The sequence below is a fragment of the Narcine bancroftii genome, chromosome 11, assembly GCF_036971445.1.
Source record: "Narcine bancroftii isolate sNarBan1 chromosome 11, sNarBan1.hap1, whole genome shotgun sequence".
Taxonomy (NCBI): domain Eukaryota; kingdom Metazoa; phylum Chordata; class Chondrichthyes; order Torpediniformes; family Narcinidae; genus Narcine; species Narcine bancroftii.
In genome coordinates, this window is record NC_091479.1 from 100,236,269 (window position 1) to 100,258,796 (window position 22,528).

The 22,528-nt window shown below is 39.7% G+C and overlaps 2 protein-coding genes across 3 annotated transcripts in view; one reads left to right on the forward strand and one right to left on the reverse strand.

The window, feature by feature from the left end:
• glt8d2 (glycosyltransferase 8 domain containing 2) overlaps positions 1-2,590 on the forward strand; it is a 46,561-nt gene extending 43,971 nt beyond the window's left edge. Inside the window, exon 12 of the mRNA XM_069904253.1 lies at positions 423-2,590. Within this exon, the coding sequence (XP_069760354.1) occupies positions 423-595 (173 nt within the window). The 3' untranslated portion in view covers positions 596-2,590. The remainder of the gene's footprint in view (positions 1-422) is intronic.
• A 1,921-nt stretch (positions 2,591-4,511) lies between these two features.
• Positions 4,512-22,089, reverse strand: LOC138746215 (G/T mismatch-specific thymine DNA glycosylase-like). 2 transcript variants are annotated; one of them, XM_069904259.1, is made up of 10 exons: positions 21,912-22,089; positions 21,724-21,815; positions 17,909-18,138; positions 16,311-16,380; positions 16,015-16,150; positions 15,857-15,939; positions 15,286-15,380; positions 14,138-14,309; positions 12,925-13,053; positions 4,512-6,610 (listed from the first exon to the last, which is right to left on the reverse strand). In XM_069904259.1, exons 1-10 carry the CDS (start codon positions 21,965-21,967, stop codon positions 6,471-6,473), a joined length of 1,203 nt encoding a protein of 400 aa, XP_069760360.1. In that variant the 5' UTR covers positions 21,968-22,089; the 3' UTR covers positions 4,512-6,470. The 2 variants fall into 2 exon arrangements, with proteins under 2 accessions (XP_069760360.1, XP_069760359.1); XM_069904258.1 differs by having other exon boundaries at positions 17,909-18,141.
• Between the last annotated feature and the right edge of the window lie 439 nt (positions 22,090-22,528).

A 22,528-nucleotide genomic window follows, 5' to 3' on the forward strand; every position in this document is an offset into this window, starting at 1 on the left:
ACAAAAGTTCTGTGAGGACTGAAGAGCTACAAGGCACCGGGTTCATCTTTGTTTGCGAAGGGATGGGCCATGAGAGAGAGAGAAAACGAGCCTTCAGTGGAGTATTCACGATGGTTTGGGGAACCTTGAGGTGTGTATTGGGAGCATGAGCACCAACTCCAACCATTGTTCCTGTTAATTACCCCATGAAATAGCCTCGGAACCCATAGATCCAGTCTGGAAGTTAGCCATCCTTGAACCTGAGATCAGAAACGCACCCCTCTGGACATTAAAAAACACCTCACAGCAAATGGTAACTAGACATTCCACAATATAGAGAAAGCAGATTCACCTGATGCTGTTTACAGTTGGTTGAAATAGAATCTATAAATTACTGCCGTCAGAAATAAAATGCTGATGGTTTTTCAATTGTGTTGCTGTAGGTTGGAGCCCGGATGCCAGATATTCAGAACATTTCATTTTGGAAGCAAAATTGCTGCATTGGAATGGAAGGTTTAAACCCTGGGATTATCCCACTGCACATATGGAATTCTGGGAAAGATGGTATCTTCCTGATCCAACAGGGCAGTTTCGACTTGTGCGACCAGACAATTAAAAGCTGTACCACCTGCACAAATTCCACTTGTTGATATGTGATGTAACAAATTAGTTAGCCAACTGTAATTCCAAGTGGTTAATTTAAAAAAAAACAAATGCCTTGGTAATCTTTTCTACCTTGCTAGGTAAAATTTAAAAAAATCAATATACATTAATTGTGTAAAGTTTTATTTTCAAAACTTTTAAGATTGTAATTTTTCTGCAACAGTCTGCACACTCAGGGGTGGAACTTTCAATCATCCAGTGGGGATTGCCAAAAAAATTGCAGTTGGATCTTGGTCAGGTGGGCAGACAAATGGTTGATGGAATTTAATACAGAGAAATGTGGGGTGTTGCATTTTGGGAGGTCAAACACTGGAAGGAACTACTCTTTGAATGGTAGGGATCTGGTGAGTGATGTAGAGCAGAGGGACCTTGGAGTATAGGTACATCGTACCTTGAAAGTGGCATCACAGGTAGATAGGGTGGTCAAAAAGCCTTCCAGCATATTAACCTTCATCAGCCAGAGTATAGAAGTTGGGAGGTCATGCTGCTGTTGTGCAAGACATTGGCGAGCCCCCATTTGGAGTACTGTTTAGTTTTGGACATCATGCTTCAGGAGAGATGTCACGCTGGTGAGGCTGCAGAGAAGATTTACGAGGATGTTGCCAGGACTCGGGGTTTAGGGGCAGGGGAGGCTGAACTATAGGAAGACAGGCTAGGGCTTTATTCTTTGGAGTGCAGGAGGAGGAGGCCGGAGGTGCAGAAAGTCTTGAGTGGAATAGATTGGGTGGATGTAGATCTGGAGTCTTCTACCAAGGGTAGGGGAATTGGAAACCAGAGGACATAGTTTTAAGGTGAGAGGTAAGAGATTTAATGGGAACCCGAGGGTTTTTTTTTAACACATACAAAGGGCGGTGGGTATATGGAATAAGCTGTGGGTATATGGAATGAGCCAGGTACTATTAAAACACTTAAGAAACATTTTGACATACACATGGATAGGATGGATTAAGAGGGATATGGGCCAAATGTTGGCAGGTGGGACATTTTTATTGAATTTGTCAAAGATGGGCCAAAGGGCCTGTTTCCACTCAGTGTGACTGTTGCCAAACACTTGCAAATCTAGATTTAACTCCTCTGCTCAGTTAACAAAGTGGAGATTCAGAGATAAAGTCCTTGAGGCAAAGTGTAAAACAAGTTTAAAGCAATGCAGAATTTAAATACCAGGATCAGAAAAATAGTGAGTTAATCTCATGAAAATGACCTTTTAGGGAATAGAACCTGCCACACTTACCTGGTCTGGCCTATATAATGTTTTCATCATACATCCTGCTGCTAGGAATGGATAATAAATACAGCTTCACTCGTAAGAACATGATGCTGGAGAAACTCAGCAGGTCAAACAGGGTCCTTTATCTAACAAAGATAAAAATAAAAATACATAACCAACATTTCGGGCTTAAGCCCTTCATCAAGGCATGGAAAGTGTTTGACTTGCTCCAGCATTGTGCTTTTACTTCAACTACAGTGTCTGCAGATTTTAATTTTTACAGCTTCACTAGGCCCTGACTTGCCAGAGCCTTTAAAAATATGCTGTAATAGTTGACACTGAGATGAATGTTCTGCTGTGGAAAATGGACAATCCCGTTTGCAAAAGAATTAACTTGACTCTCAATGCGACGATCCAGGGAAAGCAAGGTAAACCTACTCCCAACTATCAGGGCCTTGCTTCAAGTCTCAGTCCTGATTGTTATCTGGTGAAAGCATAAAATCTTCAAATCTTTTGGATCTCACACACACAGACCAAATTGAATCTGTAAATTAAACAAAGGCCAAATATCAAAGGGCAAATGCACAAGGAAAAAAAAGTGCCAGAGAAGATCGACTGCAATTTTTAAAACTAATATTAAAGGCAGCACTCCACTGAAACTCCAAATTCCACCCACGAGGAATATCAGGATCATTCACTATTTTACAAATGTATGAAGTAGAATAAACAAATGTAAAGAAAATAAACCATTCTGTGGAAAAGTCTCTGTAATATTGCTTTATAGTAGTTTTGCTTGGATTTGTTGAGCCTTAAAAAAACAGTCCAGGCCAATTTCCAATCACATAAGGACCCTGCTACATCTCTCCAGGTCTGGCACCGTTAGTGAAACGCTATTACAATCTCTTGGTGCCTGCCACATTGACCACCGCCAGTGGGCTGATCTCGCCTCCAACCGTGCATCTTGGCGTCTCACAGTTCGGCAGGCAGCAACCTCCTTTGAAGAAGATCGCAGAGCCCACCTCACTGACAAAAGAGGAAAAACCCAACCCACCAATTTTCCCTTGCAACCGCGCCTGCCTGTCCCGCATCGGACTTGTCAGTCACCAACGAGCCTGCAGCTGACGTGGACGTTACCCCTCCATAAATCTTCGTCCGCCAAGCCAAGCCAAAGAAAAGAAGAATCACAGCGCTAGTGACATGGGTTCGAATCCAGCGCTGTCTGGAAGGAGTTTGCACATTCTCCCCGTGGGTTTTCTCTCACCATTCAAAACTGTACAGGGGTTTGTAGGTTAAGTGGCTGGCAGGGGCTCATAGGCTGGAAGAGCCTGTGCTGGATGTCTAAATAAAATAAAATCACGTGAAAAATGGCAGTGCAAATGATGCATCAAAATTTATTTAGAACATGGTAAATTTCAAAAAACATTTTGAGTAAAGCAGGGAATTATGGCAATCACACCACCGCTTACTTTTAAATTTTTACTTTTTAATGCTATGTAACATTGGTTGCAAACAAGATGTTAAGATGCCATTGATCTTCTGGACAATCAGCACTTCCCATCTTTAATGATTTTCTGCAGCAGGATTTTTGCTTGAATGATCTTGCTACAACTCTCCTGGAAGCAAAGCAGCACAAATGTCACTGCAGTTCTTAGTTCCTCGAGACAGGTTCTTGTCCAAGTGTAGTTCCCTTGTTCATAATCTTTTTGAATGGAATGGCACAGCAGTACACACACGTCCAGCACTGTTGGCTGAACACTATGGATTTAGAGGAACAATTTGTTCTGAAAGGGCAAATAGGGGAAATGTTGCAGGTTTTAAACTAGAGACCAATAGGTTCAGGACATCTTGCTTCAAAGCCTTGAAGTTGTACAGAAACATTAGTACAGTACGTGTCACTTATGTAAGAAATACCAGGAGTTCCACAAGTGAGACTCCAGACACGAATCCAGAGCAACAAATAATCTGCTGGAGGAATTCAACAGGTCAGGCAGGCAGCATCCGTGGGAGAAAGATAATTGATGGTCTTGGTCAGAATCTTGACAATGACTGCAAGATTGATATTTTTTAAAAATTTCCTCCAGCAGATGTTTTTTGCCTCCAAGTACCATTCCCACTCTCCCTGTTTGCAGGTGTGCCATCCTTTCTTTATCCACCTATTACCTCTTGACTATAGGTCTGTGCTCCTGCCTCTCCCCCACCATTTTGTTCAGCCGCCTGTCTACATTTTGCCCATACCTTGACATGCTCAAGCCTGAAATGTTGGCTATGTATTTTTTTTATCTTTGCCATATAAAGTACACTGCTGAGCTTTCCAACATTGTGTTTTTACTACAATCGCGGTACCTGCAAGACTTTTGTTTTACTTCCTTCATTAATCTTCCATCTTCTGCTTCACCGGAATATTTAAAGATCTGTTAATCTGTCTTCACATACTCAGCTTTCCACAGAAAATTCTAAAAGGTTTCCAAATCCTGCATGAGACAATTCTTCCCATTTTTGGCCCTTGTGTTGAGACTCCAGTCCTGGATATTCCGATTAGGAGAGACATGAACTCTGCATCTGCCCTGTCAAACCTTGGCAGAATGTTGTACATTTCAAACTGTACTGACAGATTCACACGAGTAAATGAGCTCATGCATTTCTAAATGAAATAAAAACACACTTTTAAAAAAATTCATCAATTTTTATTGTTTTGGCCAGACTTCAGAATCCTCGTGAGAGGTACAAGCACCAAATTTACAAGTAGTAAACATTAACATAAAACATTAAAGTTTCCAGTAGCTTCCCATTCACTTCAAGTATGTTAAATTGTATATAATTCTGGAGGAACCTTTCACATGCACCCACTAGATCATGTGACATGTTTGTAATGTGAAATATCCTGTTCAACTGCTTTATTTTTTTTTTATATAAAAAGGCAGTCTTAGAAGCTGTTGAAAATGACTACTTGGGTACAATGGTTTCTTTAATGAATGGTTAAGGCATTTACAAAGTATTATGCCAATGTTGAGTGAAATTTGACAGGAACGGTACTGTTTATTGTAACAGGTTGGGGTCTGACAGGGCCAATTAACTGAAACTTGGGCTACACTAACATTTCACCCTAACGACTTAATAAAAAATGAGCACAATTCAGTATTGTAGGAGCCAAGACTTGTGGAGATGTTCCACATCAGGCACTTAAGGCTGTGAAGGGTCGAGCAGGCAATCCCAGGCTATCCCTGGATCCTCCTGTTCCTTTGCCAGCCTTGCCAGGAGCACTGGGTGCATCAGACTCAAAGCTGCCACCTTGAACTATAATGCTGCGACACTTCGACTTCCGAATTGTGGCAAGATTGTCGCATTCTTTGTTCCGGGTGCTCTGTTGTTGGTCAGAGTACCCTTGCATGGTTTGGGTGTGGGGTTTGGCTGTTCAAGGACTGAAAGCACCTTGCATGCCCAATACCACGGAGTGTGGAGGTCAAACAGAGAGCCAGTGAGCTATAATTAACATAATTAAACTTAAACATTTGTTTTCTATGTTTAAATCTGAGAAGAGACCAATGTCAAAACTGTTGCACAAATTTAATTTGAAGAGAAAATGCCTTCTAAATGCATGCAATTTGGAATTGTAAACACTCACAACTTCATGAAAATCCATCTTTTACAAATACAATAAAAGCCATAAACACTTAAGATAGTTACACTGTTCGTCAAACAACTTTAAAAAAGACATTTGCCCAAGAATTTACTTTTTTCCTGTACATTATTGTCAAGATTTCAAACTAGTCTTGATAATTCAAAAATGTGTCTTACGTTGCTCAATTCAAATTATAACAGCACAAGATGAAGTTATTACCAAAATTTGAATCATTTAGATAATTCAACTCAAGCAATTCCAGGTACAGTAAAAAGTTGACAGCATTCTAAGTGTTTTAACATCAATTGCATTGTAATACGTGATATATTGTGCAATACTTTACAATGTTTTAGAATCCTTATCAATCAATGAACATTTCATCCAAAAGGAGGTCACAAACCAAGTTTAGCTCAATGTTATTTTCATTTCCTTCCGATAACTCCAACCTATTTCAGATTTTGCATTGAATTTGCATAAACAGGTTCATTCATTTTAAAAAAAAAAGCACCTTTTGGTCCATTATAATTAGCTGAGCAATTCTAAAATTGAAACTGCTATAGATAGAATATCAATGTGTACACATTCTGAAAAGACAGATTGCAGGAGCTCTATGTAAGCAAAAACTAAATTTACTTAAAAAAAATTGCTTCAACTTTTTTTCCCCAAACCTTCGCCCCTCAGAAATCAGTACAATCTACGCAGCACCAAATCTGTTGCAAGAAATTCTTAATGACTTAGCAGCCGTACAATTTAAACGATCAAACCTTTTTAAGTAAAATTGCTTTTCATTAACCTACTTTTAAAAACCCCCCTATAAATACTTTGGGCAATTCTAATTGTTTAAGAGTTCAGCTTTCTGAACGTTACTACATCATTAGGTTTACACATAATTATAGAATTAAAACATTACAAAAAAAATATTTCCAGACCTCCTCGGTTCAAAACCAAGTTATTACTGCATTAAAACTGCAGCAACATAGAAGTCCTGCAAATATCGTTAATTCATGATGAACCTTCTTGAGACTGTGCACAGTAATTGTTGATTGAAGGAATCTGATCAGTGAATGATTGGGTCATCCACTGACCATCAGGAACTTGACAAAATGTTGAGTCCATGTTGAATTCCGAATTGCCAGTTGCCGCTACAAAACAAATCTGGTCAGTACTTTTTAAGATTAAAATTGAAAAATAATCCATCAATAAATATAAACAGCATAGTGAGTTGCAGGCATTGCTATATAGAAGATGCATCAAAATTACAGTTGACATTGTAAAATCAAGACAAAAGCATTTGAATTCCACAAAGCAACGTTCACATACAAAAGTTTTGAGTCTCCCTGTTCCTGTGAAGACAAACACCAATAAACTATCTGGAGTCAGCCTGGAATTCAGCAGGTTTTGTGCAATATTTTCCAGAACACCAAATTGCTCAAGGGGAAATAAGGATGATTTTGCACCATCCTCCACAACACAGCCAATCCAATCTTTATCAATTAATTGACAAGACTCAGATTTCAACAAAAAATGTTGCCAGTGGGAAACTTTTGAGGACCACAGAGTTAATCTCACTATTTTTTTCCCCTTTTGTAATTACAAAACCATGACTCAAATTATTTGTGTAGTATGCTAGATTGTTATCAGATCACTCACCCCTGTTATTAGCAATAGAACTGGAGGACATCCCACCAAGAACATATAGATGGAGGTTAAACTCCATGCTACTTAAAAGACAGGATTTTAGAGAATTTATTGAGCGCCAATTTAAAATGTACTTTGAAATAAATACGGAATCAGTGAAAGACAAATTTATATTATGGGACGCAATGAAAGCCTTCATCAGAGGGCAGATAATAAGTTACGTAATTAAGATGAAGAAGGACTACAATCGGGAAATAGAACAGCTGGAAAGGGAAATAGTAAGTACAGAAAAAGAACTAGCAACAAGGGAAGATACAACAAAAAGAAGAGAATTGGCGGACAAAAAAATAAAATACGAAACACTACAAGGTGGAGAAGAACAGAATGAAAATAAAGCAGACGTATTACGAGCTAGGAGAAAAAACGCACAAAATACTGGCTTGGCAGCTTAAAAGAGAACAAGCTAAAAGAACGGTATTGGCATCAAGGAAAAAGGACAAACAAATGACATATAACCCAACGGAGATCAATGAAAACTTTAAGGAATTCTACAAGCAATTTTACTGAACTGAGAACGAAGGGAAAGAAGACAAAATAGATGAGTTTCTAGTTAAAATTGAACTACCGAAATTGCAAGAAGAGGAGCAAAACAAATTGATAAAACCATTTGCCAATGTTTTTGAATATTTTAATATGAGATTTCACATCCAAAGTACAGAGGACCTATGGATAATGTTAAAATTCTCAGATACACTACACTTAAAATCACCAATGCCTGAAGAGGGCGCACAAAATCAGTGAACCGGTGCGGACTCGAAAGGCCAACATGGCCTGTTTCCGCTCCGTAAATGGTTACATGTTTATGGTTATATGGAAATAGGGGAAATACAGGATATATTAAAAAAGCTGCCGAAAAATCCAAAAAATCCAGAGATCTTTCTTCTAAGTAATATAAGAAGTAAAGAACTTGGACTCGATTTGGATGGAGCACAAAAAAGATTTATTATGATAGCCTTAGCTGTAGCAAAAAAATGTATAATGTCAACTTGGAAATCATAAGAGAGCCTGAGAGTACAGCAATGGTACATGGAAATGAATAAATGTATTCCATTGGAAAAAATAACATATAATTTAAAAAATAACATCACAGTATTCGAACAAATTTGGGAACCGTATATGGAACACAACAGAGAGGGCCTACCATAAACCTCCACCCCCTAAAATAATAGAATGAGAAGAAGATGAAATGAACTGACCCAGAGTGTAACAGTAGATGACACAAATTTCTTGTTTATTTTCATTGTGTGATGACATTGTTTAATGGGTTTAATGTATCATGTATGTTGAACGTTGAGTGGGTGGGGAAGGGGGGGTGGGATGAAGGAGGGAGGGGGGGAAAAGGACACTGTATATATTCAAGAGGGAAATGTTTGTGTGTATTTTGGTCAGTATGGTTCATAGTGTGAAAAATAAAAAAATTAATATATTATGCTATTATAAACATAATTACAAGTATTATTATGAATGTGTTTTCTTTCTTTTTTCTATCTTTTTCTATCTGTAGGGGTTAGGGAAGGTGGGAAAAAATTGAAAATTATTTAATATTTATTGTGTAATGATATTGCAAGTTAATTTGAAATGTATGTAAGATACTAATAAATAAAATTTTCAACCAAAAAAAAAAGCTACCGAACAGTAAAACACTGGGGGAGGACGGACTCCCAATAGAATTCTATATAACATTAAAGAGTTACTAATTCCTCCTCTCCTGGAAGTAATGAACCAGACTGAAGAAACACAAAACATGCCAGATTCATGTAAAACAGCAATAATTACAGTAATACCAAAGACGGGGAAAGATCCACTAACACCAGCATCATACAGACCAATATCTCTACTCAACACAGATTATAAGATAATAGCAAAACCTTTCACCATAGATAACCTTTCCGTTAGACAATGGGAGAGAAAAGGGATCAAAAGAATAGAAAATTGTTTTTTGGGAAATAATTTATTTTCTTTTGAACAAATTAAGTACAAATATGGAATAACTCACGGTACAATGTTTGCATACCACCAACTGAAAATCTACTTAAAGGACAAATTGGGAAGCAGACTGAGGTTACCAGAAGGAAGCAGCTTTGAATATGTGATTACAGACACAATGATAATTAAAAGATTTATAACAAACATGTACATCAAACTGCAAGAGAAAGAGAATGATGAAACAAGCTGTAAACCCAAACAAAAATGGGAACAAGATCTAAACATAAAGATAAAAAATGAAATATTGGAAAAGCTATGCTCCGGAACTATGAGAAATACAATAAATACGAGGTTACACATGATACAATATAATTGGTTACACAGGCCCCAAAAGTTAAATAAATGGGACCCAACAGTATCAGATAGTTGTTTTCGCTGTAAGAAGGAAACGGGAACAACAGTACATGCAATTTGGACATGTGAGAAAGTGGAAAAGTTTTGGGAAGATCTAAATCAGGTATTAAATAAAATCACAAAAAGCAATCCAGAGATCTTTCTTCTAAGTAATATAAGAAGTAAAGAACTAGGCCTCAAACTGGATGAAGCACAAAAAAGATTTATTATGATAGCCTTAGCTGTAGCAAAAGAATGTATAATGTCAACCTGGAAATCAGAAGAGAGCCTGAGAATACAGCAATGGTACATAGAAATGAATAAATGTATTCCATTGGAAAAAATAACATATAATTTAAGAAATAACATCACAGTATTTGAACAAATGTGGGAACCGTACATGGAACACAACAGAGAGGTCCTACCGCGGACCTCCACCCCCTAAAATGATAGAATGAGAAGACGAAATGAACTGACCCAGTGTGTAAAAGTAGATGACACAATTTTCTTGTTTATTTTCATTGTGTGATGACATTGTTTAATGGGTTTATTGTATTGTATATGTTGAACGTTGAGTGGGTGGGAAGGAGGGAGGGGAGGGGGGGAAAAGGGGAGAAAATGACACTGTGTATATTCAAGAGGGAAATGTTTGTGTGTATTTTGGTTAAGTGTGAAAAATAAAAAAAATATTTAAAAAATTATTTGCCTAGTGCATTATTTATTGAATTTTGTTGAAAAGGAAACTAAGTGCTTGAACTGTCATCCTGTTCAGTAGATTGATGACTCATTCACCCCACCAGCATTTGTATGGCTTTCTGTTTACAATCTCTCCCTTCATCCACAGGCTCCAAACTTCCAGTTCTGTACTGGATAAGGTGAACACAGCTCATTATGCAGTGCATTATTTGTTCTCTCTCTATTTCCCTTTACAGTTCAACCAAGACAGGCACTTGTACAAAAAGACCTGTTTCCTCCAGCTTTTTAAGTTCATGAGAACTAGGATGAAGGGCCAGGAACAGGCAACCAGCCTGATCTACCCTGCAAAAAAGCTCATGATAAATCTGTCCTTAACTCTCCCTGAACTGCATACGCATTGATTCTGCTTAACAGAATACTTTTTGAATTAAATGACTGTAGGTGACATAACTGCATTTCACAGCAGTTTATGCTTTGGACATTGCTACAATTTCTTTGGACTTTTTATTTTAGGACTGTTTTAGCCAATTTGCATTTTATATGCGAGCTGATTTGCAGGTGCTCGTGACACCTGCAGGGATAGGGAGTGGCATTCCGTGATTATCAAAGTGGAGGTGCTTATTATGTCACGATTTACCTGGTTCAGTTGAGGAGAATTGCATTGCCCATTGCTTCCAGTGGATTTTTTGTTGTAGGCACCTCCATGTTGGGATCATTGAGTGCCACTCCCCATCCCTGAAGCTGCTGCATGCACCTGGAAACCAACTTCCACACAAAAATGCAAGTTGCCTAGAGCACTCCTAAAATATAAAGTCCAATGAAATTACAGCTACATTCTAAATTGACAAGGTTATTTCATCAATTCTTTCGGTTTCTGTTGCCACTTTCAAAACAATTGGTATATCAAAAGATTGCATGAGTAATCCTTGTTCAACTATTCTGCAAGGATGCAACTGGATTCTGGGTAAGGAGTTAGAAGGTCAGAGATACAAGGGTCTGAACAGATCACAGGTGGACAATGTAAGTTGTAAAACCCAAAAAAATGGGGATACGCCAGATATACTTTTGAGACTTTAAATTTAGCTCAAGATCCAATCCAGTGTATGCCAACCCTTGAAAAACAAAAAAAAAACCCAACAGATTTTTATTGAAACTATCAACACATTTAAACCCCTTCAAAATCACTCTCGATCTCATTGTCTGAGGCAAAGATGGCGGCAAGCACATCCATACTCTCACTGTTTAAACAGTCATCATACGGGTCCCAGTCTGGATCTGATGAGACGGTTTCAGCTTCGTCATCAGTGCCCACAATAAATCATCTTCCGTGCCATCGATTGCACTTTTTAAATGAGTTTATCACAGTCTCTACTTTAACTTTGTCCCATGCCTCGAGCATGAAGATACACAGCATATCAAGTGATGCAGCAAGCATTGTCCCACCTTCTGTAAATGACTTTTCTGCACTCAACATCTATGTATTCCATTCCTCATGCACATGGCCTTTGAATGGCTTTGCAGACATCAAGAGGTTGCTATAGAGGCATCCAACCACTCGTGAAACCACCATGTAAGTATTATGTAGTGTTAATCTACTTTTTAGTGTTCAGTTAAGTGGCTAAAAAATGTGCCCCACACCAGCAAACTCCATTCTTTGCATAAACCACACGTTGCCTATCCATAGTTTTATACCATTTTCATCCAGCCATCTTTTTTCATGAAAATGTATAACCCCCCCCCCAGGGAATTTCATTTTCGGTTTAAGTTTGCGTTTGAATAATACCATGGGTCTTAACTTTGTCCCGTCGGCCATACGTGATAACACCACGGTAAACCTAGCCTCAAAATTATCACTGAGGTCTGGGTGCGCCTTGGCCCACTGCGGTGGAAATGTTCTTATTTGATTTCGGGTGACTATGCCTCTGTTCAAGTACCCATTCTGCAGCGCGATATTTCAACTCTGGCCAACGAGTGATTCCTTTTCTCAAAGAACACTGCATTTTTGGAATGTTTCTTAAAGTCTCTTCTTTCTTCCTCCAATCTCTTTCCAACTTCTCATGCACATCAAATGTTCTTGTAGCAGCAGTTGTTGGTTTTCTGGGCCATTTCTATCACTTTCAACTAAAACTCGCTTTATATTTTTATCATGTGCTGTGTCGATAGACCCTCCGTGATAGCAATCACCTCCAGCCAACGCCCAGCAGAACAATCTGCACAATCTATGGGGGTCGACCTGTGCAGCAGACAACAGGGCACCTCAGGCAGCCAGAAAATGGGGGTCAACTTGTACTTCGTATACACCATAAAATGAGGCTGAAAAAGGGGGTCGACTTATACGCAGAAATATATAGGCACTTCGGGAATTGCAAGCTGAAGTGCATATCCAGTAACTGTAATTTGATTCAACAAACTAAACTCTTTTTATTACAAAGAAAGTACCAATTACGTGTGATGTATTGAAAAAGGCAACTTTTGAATTACAAGAACAACAGTGATATCTTAGCTTTAAAAGATGGTCAAAAATCCTGTTTCCTGTCGGTTACGAGAAAATGCGGTAGTCACAGCATTGTTACAGGACAGAAGGCCATTCTGCCCACTGAGCACCTGACACTCTCTGCAAGAGCAACACGTTTCTCTGCACTTCTCTGGAGCCTCATAACCTCTCCTCTCTCAACTACACCATAGATCAATATCATCGAATTACTCGACAAATTTGCTCCGTGTTAATTATGTTGTGACTTACCGGATTCAGTTGTAGCAAAGTTGCACTGCCCATTGCTTTCAGCAGCGTTTTCGCTATAGATACCTCCATAAGCAGTTTCATAGCCAGGGTCATATTTTTCCTCTTTAATTGCCATTTTCTTTGCTTCCACTGAAGGAAGAACCAAAACATTAGCAAATTTTCCTTTCGAAACAAAATAGGACAGCGGCCACCCAGCCCGTGAGTGGACCAGGAACTTGAATCAGTGTGGACCGATAAAACGGGAGCTGGAATTGTCTTGGGACAAGGAAAGGGAATCAAACAAATTGATCAGGGGCAAGTCTTTTTACTCAGGTACCTGGAATGACTTGGTGGAGGCTGGAACAACAGAGGCATTTAAGAGACTCTTAGACAGGCACATGGATGAAATAAAAATAGAGGTTACAAGGTAGGAAGAGCTTAGATGTTTTTGGTAGGTATATATAGGTCGGCACAACACCAAGGGCCAAAGGGTGTATACTGTGCTGTAATGTTCTAGGTTGTATTAACTAGCATGACGATGAACCAGTCCAAATGGCTGCTCACAAAGCGAAAACCCTCAGCAAATCAAGCTGTACAGGCGACCCAGAAAACGGTCCAATTTGCAATGGTCTGCCCCGCAAAGCCCGATCATCTGCACGTGCGCCAAGGCTAAATTAAAAATTTCTCAGAAGCAAATTTTATTGCACATCTGTTTTTAATGCAGTAATTTGTGAATATCTCAGCGGCGAATTTGTTCCCCAAAAGGCCATAATGCAAGATAGGTGGTCCAAATTTACAATTCTGATGGATTAATTAGGTGGACTCTTCCTTGAGGAGATACCTATGAGCATTCATTACTTTAAAGTAAAAGAATAATTGACCAGATAACTCCTGAGTAACAAAACATTAAGGGATGGTTAGAAAACAGTGTTCTAAATACAATAAAACTGGTTATCTGGAACTCAAGCAACTGATGGCCTCAAGTAACTGGCAAAAAAAAAAAAATTGCAGAAAATAAACGGGTTAAAAAGAAAATTGGTGCATTGAAAATTGATTAGTTCGCCAATCATGCAACAAAATCTCAAGCAATCAGAAAATTCACTTATCCGGGATTTACTAATCCCCATGGCTGCTGGATGCCGGGGGAGGGGTTTACTATATTAAAGAAATTAAGCCCTCAACAAAGATCTTCAATCCGAAAGCAATTGATTGAACAGAATTACAGGTTACTAACCTTGAGCTTTCTGCAAGTCAAATGAGTATTCAACTTCTGTGATCTCTGTAGCAGTCTTAATGCCTTTCAATTGATTTCGCAGTTCCTTCAATTTGATATAATAATGTACCTTATCCTGGGCCCGAGGAAACTGTGCACACCTTGCACTGGAAGAAGGCATTACATAGATCACCTTTAAAATAAATTTATAACAATATAATTTACCCTTACAGAAACCTACTGGTGGAAAAGGAAATGGTAATAACAGCTCAGTGAAGAAATGACTGGGGGCACTAATGACAGTCATCTGAAAGGAGAGAAAGCCTGACATGCAAATAAATGAAACGGAGAACCCTGGGGTGGATAAAGGGCAAGGCAATCAGAAGCATGGAGAGTTGGTACAGGTACAAGGATACTGAAGCAAAAAAAAAAAGCATTCTGGGTCTCACGGATAGATGGAAGATTAAACTCAGCAGGAAGAGGCTGAAAATTTGGAAAGATACAGGAACTCTGAAATACAACTGAAAATGCTGGAAATACTATTTATATCAGAAAATATTGTTTGAATGGAAAAGAGCCAAAGCAATTAAGAATGTCTTGAGTTAATGAGGATAAGTAATCCATAAATATTGAGGAAAACTGAAGGATATAACTTTATTCATCTCTAACTAACAAAGATAAAACTAGACCTGTGAAAGGGAAAACGAATGATCCAAAAACAGACCACTGGGCTTTATTTTGATTTCAGTGATTGTATGAGAAGCCAAGTCCCTTTCACGGAAGACCATTTTCAATCTTTCATCATTTGAAAAACACTCTTTTCTAATTTTCCACACTGAAGTGGATAACGTCACATTGCTCCTCATTTTATTCAATCTGCCACATCCTCACCCATTCACTAGATCCCTCGATACCTCTGCAGTTTCCTCACTGGCACACAACTCTGTATTCTAAAATAAATGCTTCTAGAATGATGGCCAACAGAAGAAAAACAAGGCAGATTTTTGCTGCAAAATAGAAGGATGGCACCAACAATTGAGAATTGTTGATAATATTTTTTTTATTATGTAAGGATATGGCAGTGGGATCAGGGTAAGAAAGAGACCAAGGTGGAATTTCAGATTAATTCCAAATGGCACAAAGTCAGATAATCAAATTAAGATGCTTACTGTTTCTCCTTCCGGAATCCTATGTGGCTGTTGCCCGAATTCCAAATTCTTGACCTTAACGCCAAACACTTCCTTGCTAAATATTTCATAAATACCTAGAATAAAAATAAGTCATATTTTATGTATTCACCTAATTAACAAGCCCTGGCTTCCAGCAACTGTTTCTAAAGCACCAATGCTTCCCCCCCCCACCCCCTACATTGTCAATCCCACCAATAGGCCATTGGCCTACACACCATTTTGTTATTGGACCAATTAGAATGCGCAGGCACTGTCAAAACGAGGGATATCTAGCCATTTTAGAAATTAACTTCATGTCCTTCAAAAAAAGGGTGGTAAGATGGCTTTTTTTTTAACCTTTCATGGTGCTCTTTTATTCAGCCCAAATGATAGCTTTCTTTCTCCCTGATGGCACACAAGTTTTCCCTCACTGCCTTGAACGGGATCTAGGAATTCTAAAGCTTTCACTAGGTAGCAATCATTACCACTCATACATTTCCATAATTTCGGGCATCAATTTATAGTTGGAGGTAAAAACAATGTGATTTTACTATTTCATATCCATACTTACATTTTCCATTAAAAACAGCAATTCGTGGCTTATATTTCTGCAGTTTTTGCAGAAGTATTTTTCCTCCTTCCCGAATCTCTTTACTAGAATAAAAATAGCAGTTAAACATACATTCCACAGGAAATTAAAAATGAGACAACTTCACACTGATTAATCACCTTTTCAGGTCTTTGCTTCCTGGTGTAGTTCTCTCGACCATGTTTGTGAAACCAATTCCATACTTCTCTGGTAAAGAAGCATCATCCAAGTGATTTAGTGGCGAATCCACAAGACCGGACATAAATAAGCACTTCCCTATAGAAGAAAACATCATGGGTTAGTTTGGTACATCTAGAAAGCCTTAAACATTTGAGATACTAACTCAAAAACCTAGATATTTCAGTTTTGAGACTGTGCAGAACTCCGAACACAAAATATTTATAAAACTTCAAATCTCAATGCTGTTAAAACTTACAGAAATGATTCCCTGGTCCAGGATAATGATGTCCTTTGTATGCAGCCATCAATCCAGGATTAATTCCAATCTACAACAGAAAGCATACTCAGCATGTGTAAAAGAGGAAATTCTAAATGGATATAACGCAAGCTTAGAATAAAATACAAAGCCAAAGTATCTGGTAATTAGGTTTCCTCAAATCTAACTGAACTTATCAATGATGGTTCTCTGCAAGTCATGAAGCCAGCAGTTATGATACTGGCCCAAAATCATGATCACCCTTGGTAACATACTTCAAAACGACCTTCCAGACTGAGATCAGCACAGCCCAACCTAGTCCTGTGCTCAGCAATGTAAAGGGAAATACAAGGTTTTTTTTTAAATTTAAAGATACAGCATGGTGCCAGCCATTCTGGCCCACGATCCCATGCTATCCAAACACACCCAAGTGACCAGCTGAAGACAGGATAATAACCACAGTAGTGGTTAGAAGATGATATGGTGTAGGTGGACTGGAGGAAAATAGATTGCGGTGTTCCCTAGTTGCTGGTGTTTGGACCACTGCTATTCTTGGTAAAGCTTGAATTTGAGTAGACACAAAAGAATTTCAAAATTAGACCACACAAATGGAAATACAGTAAACAGTATAAGGGACGGCAGCGAACATGCTAAATGAAACACAACATAAAAATGTGAAATTATACATTGGATAGGAAAAGCAAAGGCAGTAGTATAATAAATGTGATTCAGGTACCAGGAATCTCATGTGTATAGGAGCATCAGACTGCTGGGCTGGGAAATAGCTTCGGCCCACAGGCTTGTGAGACTGATAAATGGTATTCTGTACCTGAGTAAATCATCCCAAAATATTTCTATATCTTTATGTATAGATGTGATTATTACATTGTATGTGTGCTGAAGATCCAGCTGCGCTGCGCTGGGTGGGTCACGTCTCCAGAATGGAGGACCATCGCCTTCCCAAGATCGTGTTATATGGCGAGCTCTCCACTGGCCACCGTGACAGAGGTGCACCAAAGAAGAGGTACAAGGACTGCCTAAAGAAATCTCTTGGTGCCTGCCACATTGACCACCGCCAGTGGGCTGATATCACCTCAAACCGTGCATCTTGGCGCCTCACAGTTCGGCGGGCAGCAACCTCCTTTGAAGAAGACCGCAGAGCCCAACTCACCGACAAAAGGCAAAGGAGGAAAAACCCAACACCCAACCCCAACCCACCAATTTTCCCCTGCAGCCGCTGCAACCGTGTCTGCCTGTCCTGCATCAGATTTGTCAGCCACAAACGAGCCTGCAGCTGACGTGGACATTTACCCCTCCATAAATCTTCGTCCGCGAAGCCAAGCCAAAGAAAGAAGATTGTATGTGTGTGTAGTTCAGAAAAAAAATGCTGCATCGCCAGGTTGTATGTGTACAGTCAGTTGACAATAAAATTGAACATGTACATGGTCAAGATGGAGCAAAGTAGATATATATTTTTTTTAAATAACAACACCCTCAAGTCCACTAAAGTCTACAGGCACTGGGTGTAATTATGAATGATCTTACAAGGATTTAACTATGTCCCAAATCAAATTCAGAAGAAATATTACTGTACTTACAATAACAATGTCTAAGTCATAGGTTAATATATCTGGTAAGGTTTTTAACAAAAGCTCAGCTTCAGTCGTTCCGTTGAATCGATCAATTTTTCTCTTCACAGTTTTAAAAGAACCTGTAATTTTTTCTTGCTTTCCCCCTGATTTTCCTTCTGCTTTGGTTCGTTTAGTTTGCTTTCCCTCAGATTTCTTTTGCTGCGCTCCTGCAGGCCTTCCTCGCTTTCGTTTCGGAGCTGCTGAACAAAGATACCACCTGTCACCAGCCACTACCAACTTTGACAAGAACTTTGACCTTTAAAATACTTTTAAATAATGTCTAGAATAATTTATACTTTATATACTTGTGATTACTTACAAAATGCATAACAAATTGATCATCTAAACTTGCTAGTTTGAAAGAAAGTTACTTACTGCCAGTGATAAAAAAACTATCATACAGTAAAAGTCCAGAAATCCAGACTTTTCGAAAACACTCAAACTTTTAAAATTTAGCGGGCTTTTGTGTGTCTGCATACGCAAGTGCCACATGTGCAGTGGCAACAAGTAACCGTACTTAATAAAGGTCATCTTATCATGAAGAAATGAATTTGTATAATGTACTTTTCTTTTACAAGGTTCATTCGTAAACATATCTTCAAATGTAGCAGTATACTAAAGAAACACACAAATGCTGGAGAAACTCAGCAAGTCAAACCGTGCCTTTATGTAGCAACGGTAAAGATACATCACCAGCCCTTCGGGCTTGAGCCCTTCGGGCTTGAGCCCTTCATCAAGGTGTGGGGGAACTCGATGAAGGGCTCAAGCCCAAAACGTTGGTGATGTATCTTTACCGTTGCTACATAAAGGCACGGTTTGACTTGAGTTTCTCCAGCATTTGTGTGTTTTCACTCCACCACAGTGTCAACAGAATCCTGTGTTTTACCCTAGATTACTAAAGAATATCTTCTGTATAATTTAAGACTTAAAAAGGAACTTCAAGCATTACATGCTCTTTCTTTCGTAGTGAAAATTTTTGTTTACATTTTTGTCAAATGTCGACTTTTTAAAAACAAAATTGTGCATTTGGATAAACGAAGTACGCTAATGAATAAACTATCAAAATTTACCTGTTCATCTCTCTTTTATTCCTTCTTAAATTGGGATTTTAAAAGTACTGCCCGAGAATCCAGAAAATCTGAACCGGCCCAATCCCTGAGCAGTCCAGATTTTAGGACTTCTATTGTACTAATGGAATATAAAGTTGCTTGAGAATTCTATCCGTTCACTGTATCAACAGGTGGGTGACATATTGCATTGCAGCTTGCATTAGAGGGGAATATTACGTTGAATTTCTAAATAGATGGGACATGCCAAAGTTACAATTGATCATTAAAATATAGGTCATTAAAATGTAGCTCAGAATGCATCAGATAAGACACTGCTCAGAAGAAAAAATGTGCAGTGACACCCCAACCATGAGCTCTATACAAGAGATGAATTGGTTTTATGTCAGGAACAAGATAATTTATCAGTTTGTGGTTAAAAATACTAAACGTACAAATGAATCATGGGATGGGAGTTTAGGATGATGCAGTGTGGATTCTGCAGTTTCCCTTGTTTAGGAAAAAAAGCAAGATTCCTGTATTTTTGAATTTTACATAGTACATTTCACTTCCTTTACATATCACAAGATATGTTAAAGTCATTACAGAACTTCTGAAGCTCTGCAAGAAATGGGATAACCAATTAGTGGATAGGAAACTCCCATATTTAGAGTTGTCATAGCAAGCCAACGGCCTGTTCTCACAATCAATGCCGAGACCCAGCAGATCAGGCAGCATCCAGGCGTACCAATGCTCAGTAAACAATTCAGGCCAGGACACTTTATAAAGATTAAAGAAAAAAAGGTCATATCAAATACATCTAGATAACACCTCTTTTTACTTCAGTCTTGATAAACGGACCAGAACCGAAATGCTGTCATAACATTTCTAACATATGCGCTGTAAGTACCTCATGGTTTACTCAAGATACCATGGTTTCTTTATTGTCATATAATAGTATAGAACAAGTAAATTTAATTTTTTTTTTTATTTACAGCTTGGTAGAAGCCAATTCGGTCATTTAAACCCATACCACCCAATTACACCCAAATTAACCTAAAGCCATTTACGGATAAGGGTGAGAAGAAAGCAGAGCACCAGAGAAAACTCACGCAGACATGGGGAGAACGTACAAACTCCTTGCAGACAGTGCTGGATTTGAACCTGGGTCACTGGCGCTGTAACAGTGCCACCCAGATATGACACAAAATTGCCTTAAGTTGCCCCTTACAAAAGGGAGAAAGAGTCACCTCCAGTGCTCCTGCAACCTCATTTCTGTGTTTCCCTATTCTGTTCCAGTGCCACTCATTGAGGAATGACAAGCAGCTCATCCTCAACAGAGGAATATGAAAACACACAATGCTGGAGAAACTTTGAAGGTCAAACAGTGTATGTACTTCATCGTGCAAAGAGAGATACATAACCATCATGTAACATGGTATGATGAAGGGCTCTTTGCTACATAAAGTATACCATTTCACCAGCTGAGTTTCTCCAGCACTGTGTTTTTACTTCAAACATGGAGAATGCAGACTTTCGTATTTTTCTTCAGAGGAATAAGATCTGAAAGTGCCACTTGACAGGTCAGACTCAACTGGTTTAAGGATGGCACCACTGACAATGCGGCATTCTCTCAGTGCTAGGTTGAAAACATCGGCCTCAGCTGTTATTGTTGTAATTTTTGGACCACTTTCTTGGGCCATAAAAAGGAGGGTGGGGGGGAATTGACTTTTACAGGTCAAATTTTTGACCTCGTAAGTAAAAGCATAATGTTGGAGAAACTCAGCAGGTCAAACGGTGTACTTTACATAGCAAAAGTAAAAATATATAACCGATATTTTGGGAGAGAATGCCGGCAGGCATCCGAATAAAAGAGTAGTGTGAGAAGCAGAGGTGCCTTCAAGATTTCACTCAAGACAAAAATTGAGAACAAAGAACATTTATTTTACAACAGTGCAAAGTTGGGTGCTTCCCCTTACCCTGGGAATACACACAGATACTGGGGCTTACCCAACTTTTTATACATTCCATTTCAGTACAGAGGTACCTCCCCCCTTAACATTCTTCTGCCTCCTGGGTTGGTTTAGCATTAGGTAATTCTGCCTACGTGTCTTCTAACTTCTTATCAGCTTATGTGCCTTTCTGCAAATTTGTTGACCAGGAAGTGTCATGTCTTTGTTCTTATTCATTAATCAACCCCCAGGACTTGCTAAATCTATCTACTTGCTATCCTGTTTTTGAAGACCTCTATTCTATTATACTTGCTTACCCCTTCGTCACATTCCATTCTTACTTCACCCTTATTCACCCCATCCTAATTCCTTCCTAATTAGGACTTGCTTGACTCCCCATATTCCATTATCCCTTACAGTAGGGTGTAGTATTTTTACCTTTGCTGCATCAAGTACACATTTTGTCCATACCTTGATGAAGGGCTCAAGCCCGAAACATTTTTAATGTATCTTTACTATATCAAGCACACTGACCTGCTGAGTTTTTCCAACATTGTGTTTTTACTTCAACAACATCTGTCTACAGATTTTCGTGTTTTACTTCTTGACCTCGTAAATCAGGGCATCCGGAGCTCGGGCTCGTGTGTAAAGGAGGACAAGAATCGGGGCGGGGGTTGATTGTTACACAGGTCACACAAAAATAAAGGGGTTCGACTATTACACGAGAATATACAGTTAATTGGACCTGTTTGAGGGGAGTTTCAGGGGGGCCCGCGCTCCTTACCCTGTGCCGCCTCTGGCGCCGGCTGAACGGGCTCAGGCCGGGGATGGCAGCCTCCCCCTTGGCCGGCCGCAGAGGGCTCGGTCGGGCTGTACCTGGGGAGAGACAAGGCAGAGGTGAGTGGGACCGAGCCGGTGGAGGGAGGCCGGTTGTTCGGGTCCCAGGGTCCGCACCCCCTCGCTCTCACCCACCAGTGCTGCACGTATCCGGGTAGCGGCGGCCCCTGGACCCGCGGCTGGGATTCCATGGTCAACGGGCCGTTGGTCAGATAGGAGTAGCGCCAGGCGGCCTCCAGCAGGCCGGGGCCCCTCTCTCTCTCTCCCCTGGTCGGCCGGAGCCTCGCTCTCCCTTCCCGGACCGGGAACAAAGGGGGCGCCCAGTCCTGGCTGCAGGGGCTGCCCGACCCCCTCACCTTCCCTTGAGGGGGGAGGTAGAAAACTTATATAATGTAGAACGACAGATTGTAGCCACTCAACTAAAGAAAATGAAGTTATTGTCATAAAATATGAAGGTAGCCTGAAATTGGCAAACACACGTGCCTTGAGTGAAAAGTAAATCCTTTTCTTGCCTTAATTTATTTTAATGCTCCCCCTCTTCCCCGTTGGGAGATGCCAACCTTCACAGGCAGCGGTTCCGTCGCATAATCCCTTCCCCCGCGATGCAGCGGTTCCGTCGCATAATCCCTTCCCCCGCGATGCAGCGGTTCCGTCGCATAATCCCTTCCCCCGCGATGCAGCGGTTCCGTCGCATAATCCCTTCCCCCGCGATGCAGCGGTTCCGTCGCATAATCCCTTCCCCCGCGATGCGG

What these genes read in the sequence shown, in the direction of transcription:
- LOC138746215 (XM_069904258.1), bottom strand. Translation starts at nt 21,967, where the DNA reads ATGGAATCCCAGCCGCGGGTCCAGGGGCCGCCGCTACCCGGATACGTG. An exon ending in GGCGCCAGAGGCGGCACAGG is followed by an intron (nt 18,142 to 21,723) that starts GTAAGGAGCGCG and finishes ATCTTTGTTCAG; the next exon opens with CAGCTCCGAAACGAAAGCGA. An exon ending in TGCTGTTTTTAATGGAAAAT is followed by an intron (nt 15,381 to 15,856) that starts GTAAGTATGGAT and finishes TTTTTATTCTAG; the next exon opens with GTATTTATGAAATATTTAGC.